The following is a 14,378-nucleotide window of genomic DNA, read 5'->3' on the forward strand; positions in this document are numbered from 1 at the left end:
CGGTGCATTTAATCTGGGGCAACCCAGATCCTGCTTGGTGGTCAGGCCCTAAACCTATAACCGATCTCATCAAAGTACTGGTTGGGGTTTGCCACTTTTGCTTATAGATGGGGTGCCTTTCTGGAAGAAGAGCAGGAACAATGGATTTTGCAGGTAGCACGTGCTGAGGCACCAACAAAGGCTGGTTCTCTGATGGGACCACAAAATGGTAGAAAATGCTTTAAAATGGTTGCCGTATCCGCTAAACGCCCTCACTCCCCAAACCCGTGCCCTGCGCAAGAAGAAGGGGGAACCACCCCCGATGAGGTCCGGAGGCTCCGTGATCAAAGCTGGGGAGAAAGCGGCTGGACGCGAACTGTTTCAGACCCCGGGCACATCCGGGAAAGCGCGACCTTCGACCTCGGCGGGAGGAAACTTCCCCTCACGCCCTGAGGGTTCTATCTCCCTCCCGAAGCTACGCTTGGTCCCGCTCCGCTCCCGTAGTTCCTCTCGCCCGCAGTTCTCGTCCTGGAAAGAGCGCGAGACTTCCGGCTCCCCGCCCCTTCCCATCAGTCCCCGGTGCTCCCCGCCTTTGCTTCTTTGAGTTGGTTCCAGATCAGGCACGGCGGGTTGTAGTTTGTGAGCAGAGGCGCCGTTCTGCGGGTGACGCAGGCGCAGCTCGGGCGGCGCGAGCCGACCGCCCATCTTCTGCTGTCCCACTTTGTTCGCGTCTACTCGGCCCCGTCGCTGAGAGCCCCGTGTCTCCCTCTCACACTCGCAATCCCCGTCGCGCGCCCGAGGCAAGGGGCGGGCCCAGGTCACCGGGAGAATCTGCTGGCCTGAGCGCGAGACGAACGGCCACCACCGCTCCCTGGTGGGGGAGGGGATGGGCCTGGAGAGCCGGGCTGTGGCCGGCAGCTGGGACAGGGGCCTGCGGGTGGGCGGGGAGGTGGGCGTGGAGGCCCCTGGGGGAGAGTGGAGAGTCGGATCCCTACAGCTCCCGGGGCCGAGGGCTTAGGCTGGCGGGGACAGCGGAAGGTTGGCCTTTGCGGAGGGAGGCGGGCGTGCTGCTTCAAGGGGTGGGGGGGAATCCTTTGCTCCTGTCGTCATTGTTCAACACCCCGATTATTCCTGTCCGGGCTCCAGGCCCGTTCTTTCCGCGCCATGGGTGACAGTGATGACGAGTATGATCGAAGGCGCAGGGACAAGTTTAGAAGAGAGCGCAGCGACTATGACCGTTCCCGGGAAAGAGATGAAAGACGTCGAGGGGATGATTGGAATGATCGGTAAGACACTGCTTTTTCTTAATTTTGTCCCCCGTCTTATTCTCTTGCATTCAAGTCTCGTTGCATTTCCCTTAAGGTTTTATTAGAGCGAACCATATGAAATCGCTCATACTTGACCGTTTCATGTGGTTCAGCCTATTTGCTCTTGGCCAAGGAGCTAGCTGTGGCTTGATTTTTGAAATGTCCAGCAGATCAAAGCAATAGAGGTAAGAGTTTAAGTATGAAAAACCAGTGTTTTTGTGTGTGTTATTGTTTGTAAATTATACCCCAAAAATGTTGATTCAAAAAAAGTAGTATTACAGAATTGACTTGACTGGAGAGGTTGTCAGACAAGTACCCTAGCAGGATATGTAAATTTCTTGTAATAGTCTAACCTAAAAACTGAAAGAGTTCTTTGAATAGTGATGGTTGGGTTAATTGATTAGGTTTGACTCAGCTAGTGATTAGCTTTTTGGGATGTTCTTGAGTTAATTATAGTTGAGGTGTTTCTGTTAAGAAACAGCTGATAGGGGCTTCCCTGGTGGCACAGTGGTTGGGAATCCGCCTGCCAGTGTAAGGTACACGGGTTCGAGCCCTGGTCCGGGAAGATCCCACATGCCGAGGAGCAACTAAGCCCATGCACCACAACTACTGAGCCTGCGCTCTGGAGGCCGCGAGCCACAACTACTGAGCCCGCGTGCCGCAACTACTGAAGCCCGAGCACCTAGAGCCCGTGCTACGCAACAAGAGAAGCCACCGTAATGAGAAGCCTGCGCAGTGCAACTAAAGAAAGCCTACGCGTAGCCACAAAGACCCAAAAATTAAATAAATAAATTTATTAAAAAAAAGAGAAACAGCTGATATTTAAAGGAACTGTGGAAGACTTTTATCTAAGGGACATCATAAATATCTAATCGGTGAGCTGATGGCGCAGGCTTGATTTGGAAACAGGTTATCAGGGAAAAAGTTTGAGGTGGCTTATTGCAATAGCATTTATTCATTCAGTGTTGTTTTGAAAAGTGAGTTCAGTAAATCGTTCAGTCAGTATATCTCTTCACTGTGGAGACTTTATGTGGCACTTTGTTTTGTTTAGTATCTTCTAAGAATGTCAGACGACAACAAAAGGTGTTCTTAATTCTGAAGCTGGCTAAGGTATAGTTATTGCCCTTAAGGAGTTTACAGTCTGGGGCTTGGAATGTGGGGCAAAATGGCCTTGGGTGTATTTTGCAAATGAGTATATATGAGAGGTCATGATGAAGATGTGAAATGTTGAGGGAACAGATCTGAGGGAGGGGACAAGTGGTGGAGGTGTTGTAGGGGAGAGCGACACGAAAGGGACACCTAGCAAGGCTTGGAAAGATGAGTGGGGATTCCTCAGACACAGGTGGAGTGTGCACCTTGGAGTTGGGGGCATAATGTTGTGCACAGAAAAAAGCACATGTTCTAGTTTTTTTAGAGTAGTGGTTCTCAAAATCCCTAAGAGGTCTTTGAGCTTACAACTATTTTTTTTTAAATTTATTTTATTTATTTTTGGCTGCATTGGGTCTTTGTTGCTGCACACAGGCTTTCTCTAGTTGCGGCGAGCGGGGGCTATTCTTGGTTGCGGTGCGCAGGCTTCTCGTTGTGGTGGCTTCTCTTGTTGCGGAGCACGGGCTCTAGGCGTGCGGGCTTCAGTAGTTGTGGCTCACGGGCTCAGTAGTTATGGCTTGCGGGCTCTAGAGCGCAGGCTCAGTAGTTGTGGAGCACGGACTTAGTCGCTCTGCAGCATGTGGAATCTTCCCGGACCAGGGCTCGAACCCGTGTCCCCTGCATTGGCAGGCGGATTCTTAACCACTGCGCCACCAGGGAAGCCCCTAAGCTTACAACTATTTTTTATTTTCTTTTTAATTTTTATTATTTTTTAAAAATTCTTTTTCATTATGGTGTATTGCAGAATGGTGAATATAGTTCCCTGTGCTATACAGTAGGACCTTGTTGTTTATCCATTCTATAGAAAATAGTTTGCATCTGCTAAGCCAAACTCCCACCGCATTCCTCCCCGCCCCCCCCCCCGCAACCACAAGTCTCTTCTCTATGAGTCTGTTTCTGTTTTATAACAGTTCATTTGTGTCATAGTTTAGATTCCACGTATAAGTGATATCATATGGTATTTATCTTTCTCTTTCTGACTTACTTGACTTAGTATGATAATCTCTAGGTTCATCCATGTTGCTACAAATGGCATTATCTCATTCTTTTTTATGGCTAAGTAGTATTCCATTGCATATATTTACCACATCTTGTTTATTCATTCATTTGTTGGTGGACATTTAAGTGGTTTCCACGTCTTGGCTATTGTGAATAGTGCTGCTGTGAACATAGGAGTGCGTGTATCTTTTTGAATTATAGTTTTGTCCAGATACATGCCCAGGAGTGGGATTGCTGCATCACATGGCAACTATTTTTAGTTTTTTGAGGACTCTCCATACTGTTTCCATAGTGGCTGCGCCAACTTACCTTCCCACCAACAGTGTAGGAGGGTCCCCTTTTCTCCACACCCTCTCCAGCATTTGTTGTTAGCTTACAACTATTTTCATAGTAATATTAAGATAGACAGTATTGTTGTTTCACTGTACTGGCATTTGGTACTATAGCAGTGGGGGGTAAAACTGCTGGTGCCTTAGCACAAATCAAGGCAGTGGCACCAGACAGTTAAAAAAAAGTTTCACTTCATGTCATTAATGAAGCAATAAGAATTTTAAACTTTATTAAATTGGATTCTTGACTACATGTTGTTTTTTTTTTAAGTTAATTAATTTAGTTTTGGCTGCATTGGGTCTTCGCTGCTGCATGTGGGCTTTCTCAGGTTGCGGAGAGCGAGGGCTACTCTTCGTTGCGGTGCGCGTGCTTCTAATTGTGGTGGCTTCTCGTTGCGGAGCACGGGCTCAAGGCACGCAGGCTTCAGTAGTTGTGGTGTGTGGGCTCAGTAGTTGTGACACGAGGGCTGTAGAGCGCAGGCTCAGTAGTTGTGGCGCACGGGCTTAGCTGCTCCGCGACATGTGGGATCTTCCTGGACCAGGGCTTGAACCCGTGTCCCCTGCATTGGCAGGCGGGTTCTTAACCACTGCGCCACCAGGGAAGGCTGACTATGGTTTTCAATACATGTGATGATAGGAAGGATGCATAAAGCACTTCTGCATGTAGTGTGGTGGTTACCTTGAGGAGGAGCATTTGTGGGATTGAGTTCTGAGCTGAACTAACAGTCCTCATCCCCCCCCCGCCCCGCTTCAGGTTTGTTACCTGAATGAAAGGCTATCAAACAGTGCTTATTCATATCTGGGTATTTGGTAGACATTTTGAAAAAAGTTAAGAGAACTTGTTACTTTAAGGAAAATTGTCAGTTTTGTTGCCAGTGAGGAAGTGGAACTTCCCAGTGTAAACTAAAATTTTGGAAAACTTGTATCTACCAGTGTCAGCTTGACAGCTTCCTATTACTTTAAAGACTTTTCTGGTGAGATAGGGAGTGATACTAAAGATTATGATATTTTGATACCGTGTAATGAGATGTGTGAAGATCTTTTCAAAGAGCAAGGTAGAATAATGAATTTTAATATAGAGTACAAAATGTTCATTGATTTAGTTTCAGATTCAACATTGCAGCTAGCCTTTAAGCAGCTATCTCTTGCCAAGTTTTGGGTAGTATCAAAAGCAAAGAATATCCCCAGCTATCTGAAAAGGTTATTAAAGTGTTCCCTTTTCCAACTACATATCACTGTGAGGCCAGATCTTCTTATTTTTCAACCAAACAGCGTATCATAATAGGTTGAATGGAGAAGTATATACTATGAGAATCCAGCTGCCTCTATTAAGCCAGACCTTGAACAGATTTGTAAATGAAATAACGATGCAACTTTTCTCACTAAATTTTTTTGTAAAATAGCCATTTTTTATAAAAATGTATAAATGGGTAGTTTATGTTATTATATAACTTCAAAATTATTAGGTTTTTTTTCTGTTCTAATTATGAATACAGTTAAGTATTGAGAGCTCTCATGCACATAAGCAAAAGCTTTTCAATCTTCAGTAATTTTTAAGAGTGTAAAGGGGGTCCCAAGACTGAACAGTTTGAAAACCACTGGGTTATAGCAGAGGATTTTCTTTTTTATTCTGTTCGATGGAGATGGGGTTGGCTGGTAACGGGTAGAGAACCTGGAATGACAGCCAGGAACCAAGGTTTTTTTTTTTTTTTAATAAATTTTATTTATTTATTTATTTATTTTTGGCTGCGTTGGGTCTTTGTTGCTACATGTGGGCTTCTCTAGTTGTGGCAAGCGGGGGCTACTCTTCATTGCGTTGCGCAGGCTTCTCATTGCGGTGGCTTCTCTTGTTGCGGAGCACGGTCTCTAGGCACACGGGCTTCAGTAGTTGTGGCTCGTGGGCTCTAGAACACAGGCTCAGTAGTTGTGAGACATGGCCTTAGTTGCTCCATGGCATGTGGGATCTTCCTGGACCAGGGCTCAAACCCCTGTCCCCTGCATTGGCAGGCATATTCTTAACCACTGTGCCACCAGGGAAGCCAGGGAAGGTTTTGAATAGTATTTTGTACTGGCATTTAAGCAAGGGCATGGCATGATTGGATTTGTGTTTGAGAAAGATCACTTTGACCTTGGAGTGGAGGAAAGGGAGAGACCAGAGGTAGGGAAGACAAACCAAGGCTGCACTTAAAGGAGAAATGGCCAGGACCAGGGCACGTGGACTAGGGCAGAGTTTGTGGGGATGGCACGGAAAAGGACAGCTTTCATTTGAGGCAGAGGATTAACAAGCCAGTAACAAATTAGTGGTGAGGGTGACACTTGATAACTGGATACCTGGCGATAATGTTGGTGCAACTGAGAGTGGGAAACAGGAGAGGGGAAGCAAGTTTGGGCCCATAGTGATAGAAATAATAGGCTCGATTCTGACATGTTGATTTTGAGGTGATAGTGGCCGTCTAGGAGGGGTTGTTGATGTTGGTCTGAAGCTCAGGAAAAAGGCCAGGCTGGAGGAGTTGGCAGGCCATCAGTTTGTGGGAAATGGCTGAAGTGATGGAAGTAGACAAGAGTTTTTTCCTCTTAGAGGGAAGTTTTATAATTTCAGGCTTTTAGTCTCGTGTCTCAAATATGATGGGAAGGGCCTGTCCAAGAGTGTGATCTTGGGATATCCAACTGTGTCTTACTTACTGCTACTTGTTCTTATCTCCAGAGAGTGGGACCGTGGCCGGGAGCGCCGCAGTCGGGGTGAATATCGCGACTATGACAGGAATCGGCGAGAGCGCTTCTCTCCTCCCCGACACGAGCTCAGCCCCCCGCAGAAGCGCATGAGGCGAGACTGGTGAGATGGCCACGGTTTCTCTGTCTTCTCTTCTCAGCCTCGGTTCTACCTGGGCCTCAGCTGTCTTCCCTCACTTCTGCTGAGAACTTTCTTGGTCATTTCCTTTTCTCAAAGTTCCCATAAACCCATCTTTTTTGGTTCCTCTAAACCCTTGGGTGAGAGACCACATGGCAGGTGTGCCCCTCCCTCTGTCCCATCTGCCTTTGCGCTCAGGAGACATGATGGCCTTCTCTGTCTGACTTTTGTGTCCCCCACCCTCAGGGATGAGCACAGCTCTGACCCATACCACAGTGGCTATGAGATGCCCTATGCTGGGGGGGGTGGGGGCCCAGCTTATGGCCCCCCTCAGCCCTGGGTTCATCCAGACGTCCACATCATGCAGCACCATGTTCTGCCTATCCAGGCCAGGTAAAGACCTGCGGTTCTGGGGTTCTTGGGAGAAGGGAGTCGGTAGGCCTGGGGGATGGATTGGGGCTGCTGAAGACCACGGCTGGAGCCAGGAGAAGTGGGTCAGGCACACTGGCGTGCCCGTGGGGGTGGCCGCAGCTGGCGCCTGGGGTCATGTTCCTGGTGGGCGAAGGAAGGGGGCAGCTGGCTACCTCGGCCCGCCATCCCCCCACCCTCTTCCCCCACAACCAAGACTTCCTGACCGGGCCCCCCCTCAGGCTGGGCAGCATAGCAGAGATCGACTTGGGTGTGCCGCCACCTGTGATGAAGACCTTCAAGGAGTTTCTCCTGTCTTTGGATGACTCTGTGGATGAGACAGAGGCAGTTAAGCGCTATAACGACTACAAGCTGGATTTCCGGAGGCAGCAGATGCAGGATTTCTTCCTGGCTCATAAAGATGAGGAGTGGTGAGTGCCCCTCCTCTCCTGCTGTCTTTTCCCTGGCATGTTTCCCCTGGCCCCGCCAGCGGAGCCTGCAGCCCTGTCCTCTTCCCATTTTCCCCAATCCAGAACTTCCTGGGGGTGGGGGATGGGAAGCGTCACAGCACTGGCTGATGGGTTCTCCTCCTCACTTCCACGTCCACCACGGCCCCCACGCCATCTCCCTTCCCCACTGTCCTCAGTGAGTGAGACGCCTCCAGGCAGCTGGCCAGAGCCACCTGTTCCCTTGGGGCAGCAGACTGCTTCCCACTCGCTGATACTGGGTCACTGTCATCCCTGATCGCCGGGACCCTGTTTGGCCATGGCATCCTCCCAAAAGCAACGAGTGAATCCAGACAAGAAAAGCAAAGATCTCAGTGTCGTTTGACAGAAAAAGAATTTTAATTTTTTTCCTTTTGTGGATGTTTTAATTTTAATCAACCATCTTTTCCCCCCTTCCTGCTCCTCCTCCTCCTCATCCTCTTTCTGCTCCTCCTCCTTGAAAAGAGCCAGAACTGGGAACTACACCCGCTCATCGACGGAGCTCGGAGCAAACCCACCTCCACCCCCACCATACCCAGCCCATACATGAGCCCCTGGGCTGACGGCGCTGCCCCGGCCAGGCAGACAGGCAGGGCACTGCTGTGCACAATGCAGCGGTTTAGCTGAATGTGATTGCTCAGGCAGCTAGTCAGTCAGGGCCGCCTCCGCGGAGTCCCGCGGGGGTGGGGCATCCGGGCCGGGCGCCCCAGCCAGGAGCCAGCCGGTGGCCCACCAGCCAGCATGGGCCCTGGGCGCGGCTAGTTAAATCTTGAGCTCTGTTTGACCAAGCGGCCAAGGTAAAGATCCTGGAGGTGACGCCTGCGGCTTTCCTTTCCTCTTACGCTCAACTCGTGGTTCTGTTCTGTCACCGTCTCCTCTTTCTTCCTAATCTGTGTCTTTGTCTCACTCTCTCGTGAACCTTTCCTTCTTTCTCCGTCCTTGTTCTTGCTCCTGCCTAACGCTTCTTTCTCCTGTTTTTTTTTTCCTCCCCCTAGTCTGTTTGGTCTTTAGTTTTCCTTTTTGTTTTTGACTTCTGGGACTTTCTCTCACTTTCTCCTTTCTTTTTTGCATAGCCTGATTTCTTCTGTCCCTCCCCCCCACTCCTGCCCCCCTGCCCAGGGTCCTAATTTAAGTGTTTCCTTTTTCATGATCTATCCTAACGCCCCACCCTGTCCTCTCTCGATCCCTGTGGGCAGTACCTGAGGTTATAAGGGCACTTCAGTTTCTCCCTTTGCTCTTTCCCTGTCCCTTCACCATCTGCTTATCTTCCCAAGGGGGGAGAAAGGTATCCTGCCTTTTTTGGCTTTTCCTTTCTGGTGATTTCAGGTTTCCCTGTCTTCCACCAAGGGATGGAGGGAGCTGGTGGGAGCAATCCTTTTAATGACTCTAGTTTGGGGTTGGCAAGGAGAGGGAGGTTCTTTGGGGCCTACTATTTCCTTAGAGTTCCTCTGGGAAGCTTTGGGAAACTACACTTTTTAAAATTCGTGTTTCCCAGATACTCAGGGCAGTCAGTCTGCCTCCAGCCCTGGCTCCCCCTGTAGTCATGCTCTTTCCAGATCCAGAGCTCTTAGTTCCTGGCTCTTCCCTAGATCTTCTCAGAGCATAACCTCTGGTTCCTTTTGGGGGGATTGGGTGGTTCTAGTGCAACCCTCTCCCCTCATCTCTGCTTTTATGATCTTTTGTGGGTTTGAGAGGATGGGGGCTTTCCCCTGATTTTCCTGGGCCCCTCCCCATGTCCTGGCTCTGGCCTCCAGTGACTGTTTGGCCTCTTCCCTCCCCACTTCCTTCCCAGGTTTCGGTCTAAGTACCACCCAGATGAGGTGGGGAAGCGTCGGCAGGAGGCCCGGGGGGCCCTGCAAAACCGACTGAGGGTATTCCTGTCCCTCATGGAGAGCGGCTGGTTTGATAATCTTCTGCTGGACATAGACAAAGCTGATGCCATTGTCAAGATGCTGGATGCAGGTGGGTGGATTGGGAGGGGTGGGATTGTCTGGTCACCAAGGTCTTGGTTGAAAATGGAAATAGATGGACAGAGAGCCAGAGGCTGAAGGCCAGGGCCCTTGGATGGTGACCTCTGCTCCCTTTGTTGGTAGCTGTGATTAAGATGGAAGGAGGTACAGAGAATGACCTACGCATCCTGGAGCAGGAGGAGGAGGAGGAACAGGCAGGGAAGCCTGGGGAGCCCAGCAAGAAAGAGGAAGGCCGGGTTGGACCAGGCCCGGGCGATGGAGAACGCAAGACCAATGAGAAGGATGACAAGAAAGAGGATGGCAAACAGGTCTGAGTGCCGGGGCTTCTGGGTGCTGCCTGTGCCGCCTGGGCAGGAGAATGGGGCTGCCTCAGGGGTCGTGTCTCCGGTGGGGGAGAGGCGAACTTGTGGGCTCAGCTGTGGAGGGTGGGCGGGGCCCTCTGACAAAGGCTGAAGGGGAGACCAGCATCCCTGGTGATTTGTCTCTACCTGTAGGCCGAAAACGACAGTTCTAGTGATGACAAAACCAAGAAATCCGAGGGTGATGGGGACAAGGAAGAGAAGAAAGAAGACTCTGAGAAAGAAGCCAAAAAGGTGGGCTCTCCTTTGCGCAGGGTCGGTGTCAGGGCTGGGTCCTGGTACCTGACTCATCTCCCCTTGCTGTGGCTCTTACAGAGCAGCAAGAAGCGGAATAGGAAGCATAGTGGTGATGACAGCTTTGACGAAGGCAGTGTGTCCGAGTCGGAGTCGGAGTCGGAGAGTGGCCAGGCCGAGGAGGAGAAGGAGGAGGCTGGTAGGTTTTATTCTCTTTGTTTCTAGTCCAGTCTCTTCATACTGACCGGTGTGGCGGGGGGGAGGTGAGAGGTTTGTGAAATTGATGGGAGGGTGGCCTTTTGGGAGGGACTGATGCAGGGAGGTTTGACAGCTTCTCTATCCTCCCCTCCTCAATTGACAATAAATTTTCACCAACTCCCACCACTTCCTGCATAGAGGAAGCACTCAAGGAAAAGGAGAAGCCCAAGGAAGAAGAGAGGGAGAAGCCTAAGGACGCTCCTGGGCTGGAATGTAAACCCCGACCGCTGCATAAGACTTGTTCTCTCTTCATGCGCAACATCGCGCCCAACATCTCCCGGGCTGAGATCATTTCTGTGAGTGGGAAGAATGGTACTGGGGGCAGGGGTGACACCCAGGCTCCATTCCTTCGGGTGGGGGCGACAGCGAGAAGATAACCTGGCACTGCTTCTGACCTACATCTCTGTTTCTCTGATGGGGAGGCCCCCTTCCCATGGGCCCACGCCCTTCAGAGAGGCTGGCCCTGGTTGCATGGTTTGCTTTCAAGTGCTGTTATTCTTAAGCCCTTAATTGTTTCTTCCTAGTCCAAGGAAGGATGAAAAGGCAGTTCCCCAGGGTTCTGAGGACATGGGGATTGGAGGAAGAAGTGAATCCTTGAATCACAAGTGGGGCTTCTGTTTCTGCTTTTCCAGCTTTGTAAAAGATACCCCGGCTTCATGCGCGTGGCGTTATCGGAGCCCCAGCCCGAGAGGAGGTAAGGACTGGAGGGAGGTGTGACCCTGGATACCTCGGGGGAAAGGTGCAGGGGAGATTGGTGGCCAACATCACGTCCATCCCAGGATTATGCTGACATTTTCTTGTTTAGGTTTTTCCGTCGTGGCTGGGTGACCTTTGACCGCAGCGTTAACATTAAAGAGATCTGTTGGAACCTGCAGAATATCCGAGTGAGTCTGGGAGTGGGGCTGTTGAGGGAGAGAAGGCGGGGCTCCCCCTGCTCCACACAGTCTCTGATCCCTTCGTTCATTGAGGCTTCATCCATCTGCTCCTTATTTCATCCATTTAGTCTGCTCACGTGAATTGTATGCAGTTGTCTCTCGGTTTGGCTCTGAGACTGTTCCTGTGAACAAGATACCCCGGTCCCTGTCCTTAGGGAGCTCAGTCTGATCGCTAGCGTGCTCGGTCGGGCCAGTCTTTGAGTGGCTCTTCCTTGGCAAGTGTTGGTGAGCCTTCTGTTCCCTCCAGCTCCGGGAGTGTGAGCTGAGCCCTGGTGTGAACAGAGACCTGACCCGTCGTGTCCGCAACATCAACGGCATCACCCAGCACAAGCAGATAGTGCGCAACGACATCAAGCTGGCGGCCAAGCTGATCCACACGCTGGATGACAGGACCCAGCTCTGGGCCTCTGAGCCTGGGACGCCGCCTCTGCCAGCGGTTAGTGACTCCTCGTGGAACTTGTTAAAAAGCCGCTGGTTCCCCCTCATCTGCTGTGGGCGCCTCTGGCCTTACCTGGTCTGTAGCACTGACCCCCTTGTACCCACCCCCGTATTTGCCCCTCTCCTCCTGAGCAGCATCTCCAGCTTCCATCAAAACAGATTGGTATTAGTGATTACTTATCGGCTAGGGCAGAACACGTACACAAATTAAGACAAATAATGAGGCAAATGTAACAGCCCAGCCGAGCCCTGAACTCCTTTCTGCCCCACATTGCCTTTTCAAATGAGAAGGTTCCTAGGCTACCCTGAGGAGTTTTGTCTGCTCTACCTCTCTCACCCTACCAGAGTCTGCCCTCGCAGAACCCCATCTTGAAGAATATCACTGACTACCTGATTGAGGAAGTGAGCGCTGAGGAGGAGGAGCTGCTGGGGAGCAGTGGGGGGGCCCCTCCTGAGGAGCCTCCTAAGGAAGGGAACCCTGCAGAGATCAACGTGGAGCGGGATGAGAAGCTGATCAAGGTGCCAGTGGGTGCAGGGTGTGTGGGGCGTGGGAGAGCCTGGCTCGGGGCGGTAAAGGGGCAAGTGTATGGGGAACTCTCAGCTTCTCATTTCTCTTAGGTTTTGGACAAACTCCTCCTTTATTTGCGCATCGTGCATTCCCTGGATTATTATAACACGTGCGAGTACCCCAATGAGGATGAGATGCCCAACCGCTGTGGCATCATCCATGTTCGGGGGCCCATGCCGCCCAACCGCATCAGTCATGGAGAAGGTGACCTCCCAGCTTTCCCACTCCTGGTTTCCCTCTCTCCCAGCTGCCTCTGGCCTTAGTTCTGCTCTGGTAGCAATGCTCTGCCACCCTCTCCTCTGATCCCCGCCTCCGGGCTCCCTTCTCCAACCTGCTCTCCGTCTGTTCCAAAACCACAGTGCTAGAATGGCAGAAGACATTTGAGGAGAAGCTGACTCCGCTGCTGAGTGTGCGGGAATCTCTTTCAGAGGAAGAGGCCCAGAAGATGGGTCGCAAAGACCCTGAGCAGGAAGTGGAAAAGTTTGTGACCTCCAACACCCAGGAACTGGGCAAGGATAAGTGGCTGTGCCCTCTCAGTGGCAAGAAATTCAAGGTCTGGGATGTTAGACATTTGTGTGTTAGGACTGTGGGAGGAGAGGGTTCAGCCGGGAAGCCTCCTCAGAGCCTGGGGAGGAACTGCTCATTGGGATGAGACAGAGGGGAGGTGGAGTGTCCTTGCAGGTTGGGTCTGGGGAGCTAGGGAACCCTCATTGCTGACTCAGTTCTCACCCCCTCCTCTATTCACCCAGGGCCCTGAGTTTGTACGCAAACATATCTTCAACAAGCATGCAGAGAAAATTGAGGAAGTAAAGAAGGAGGTTGCATTTTTTAACAACTTTCTCACTGATGCCAAGCGACCAGCTCTGCCTGAGATAAAGCCAGCTCAGCCACCTGGCCCTGCCCAGAGTAAGATACGATCCATGAGGGTCTGCCCCATTCCCTCTCCCTTGACTGTTCAAAGACTCCTGGTTTTACTTATTTATTTATTTTTGGCTGCGTTGGGTCTTCGTCGCTGTGCGCGGGCTTTCTCTAGTTGCGGCGAGCGGGGACTACTCTTTGTTGCGGTGCGTGGGCTTCTCATTCATTGCAGTGGCTTCTTTTGTTGTGGAGCATGGGCTCTAGGCACGTGGGCTTCAGTAGTTGTGGCTTGCGAGCTCTGTAGAGCGCAGACTCAGTAGTTGTGGCGCACGGGCTTAGTTGCTCCGAGGCATGTGGGATCTTCCAGGACCAGGGCTCAAACCCGTGTCCCCTGCATTGGCAGGCGGATTCTTAACCACTGCACCACCACGGAAGCCCCTCCTGGTTCTCTTTAACTTGTTGTATCCTGTGAAGTTTCTACCTCACTCGCAGGCCATATTACTAAAAAGCCAGCTGTCCATCTCCCGCCACTGCCCCGCCCCCCCCCCCCCCCCCCGCAGTAATTCATGTCCCTGTCTGTATTGTACTCCCCCCAGGTCTGACCCCGGGACTCCCCTACCCACACCAGACTCCCCAGGGCCTGATGCCCTATGGTCAGCCCCGGCCCCCCATCTTGGGCTATGGAGGTAAGTGTAAGAGGGAGTTGAAAGGACCTGGACTGGGGCTGGGAGAAAGAAAACTTAGTTAGGATGTAGTTGAGGTCACAGTTTTTCAACTCAACACTGATCTTTTTCATAGCTGGTGCTGTTCGCCCTGCAGTGCCCACAGGAGGGCCTCCATATCCCCATGCTCCCTATGGTGCTGGCCGAGGGAACTATGATGCCTTCCGAGGCCAGGGAGGTTATCCTGGGAAACCCCGGAACAGGTGAGACTGGGCTAAGATGTCTAAGTTTTCTTGGCCCTCTTCAAACTCCGTTTCAGGGACCCTCAAATCTCACCCCCTCTTACCTCTTTCTAATCTCACAGGATGGTCCGTGGAGACCCACGGGCCATTGTGGAATACCGTGACCTGGATGCTCCAGATGATGTGGATTTCTTTTGAGTCATACACGTTTCCTCACTCCTGGTCATCATCTATACTTGTGACTGCCTCGTCCCATCCAGCTCTGAGAAGTTTTTGTACGTTCAGCCCTACTGCCAATAAAAACACTTGCGTGGTGACTCCTGGCTTAATGTATATATGTAATATACTTCCCC

At 51.3% G+C, this 14,378-nt stretch overlaps 1 protein-coding gene across 6 annotated transcripts; it reads left to right on the forward strand.

Moving 5' to 3' along the window:
- The first annotated feature begins 630 nt into the window (after positions 1-630).
- SRRT (serrate, RNA effector molecule) lies at positions 631-14,342 on the forward strand. 6 transcript variants are annotated; one of them, XM_033839540.2, is made up of 20 exons: positions 631-779; positions 1,126-1,265; positions 6,465-6,593; positions 6,855-7,001; positions 7,259-7,447; positions 9,294-9,463; positions 9,595-9,779; positions 9,966-10,064; positions 10,146-10,263; positions 10,461-10,618; positions 10,955-11,016; positions 11,128-11,206; positions 11,505-11,693; positions 12,041-12,214; positions 12,314-12,467; positions 12,623-12,816; positions 13,013-13,169; positions 13,706-13,807; positions 13,920-14,046; positions 14,148-14,342. In XM_033839540.2, the coding sequence occupies exons 2-20, from the start codon at positions 1,144-1,146 to the stop codon at positions 14,221-14,223; spliced, it is 2,631 nt and encodes an 876-aa protein (XP_033695431.1). In that variant the 5' UTR covers positions 631-779; positions 1,126-1,143; the 3' UTR covers positions 14,224-14,342. The 6 variants fall into 6 exon arrangements, with proteins under 6 accessions (XP_033695431.1, XP_033695433.1, XP_033695430.1 ...); XM_033839542.2 differs by having other exon boundaries at positions 645-853; positions 12,692-12,816; XM_033839539.2 differs by having other exon boundaries at positions 649-853.
- The last annotated feature ends 36 nt before the right edge of the window (positions 14,343-14,378 follow it).

This window comes from Tursiops truncatus, chromosome 15, assembly GCF_011762595.2.
Source record: "Tursiops truncatus isolate mTurTru1 chromosome 15, mTurTru1.mat.Y, whole genome shotgun sequence".
NCBI classification, from domain to species: domain Eukaryota; kingdom Metazoa; phylum Chordata; class Mammalia; order Artiodactyla; family Delphinidae; genus Tursiops; species Tursiops truncatus.

Coding starts and splice junctions, on each gene's coding strand:
- SRRT (XM_033839540.2), top strand. CDS start 1,144: ATGGGTGACAGTGATGACGAGTATGATCGAAGGCGCAGGGACAAGTTT. Junction 6,594..6,854: donor AAGCGCATGAGGCGAGACTG/GTGAGATGGCCA, acceptor CCCCACCCTCAG/GGATGAGCACAGCTCTGACC. Junction 9,464..9,594: donor TGTCAAGATGCTGGATGCAG/GTGGGTGGATTG, acceptor CTTTGTTGGTAG/CTGTGATTAAGATGGAAGGA.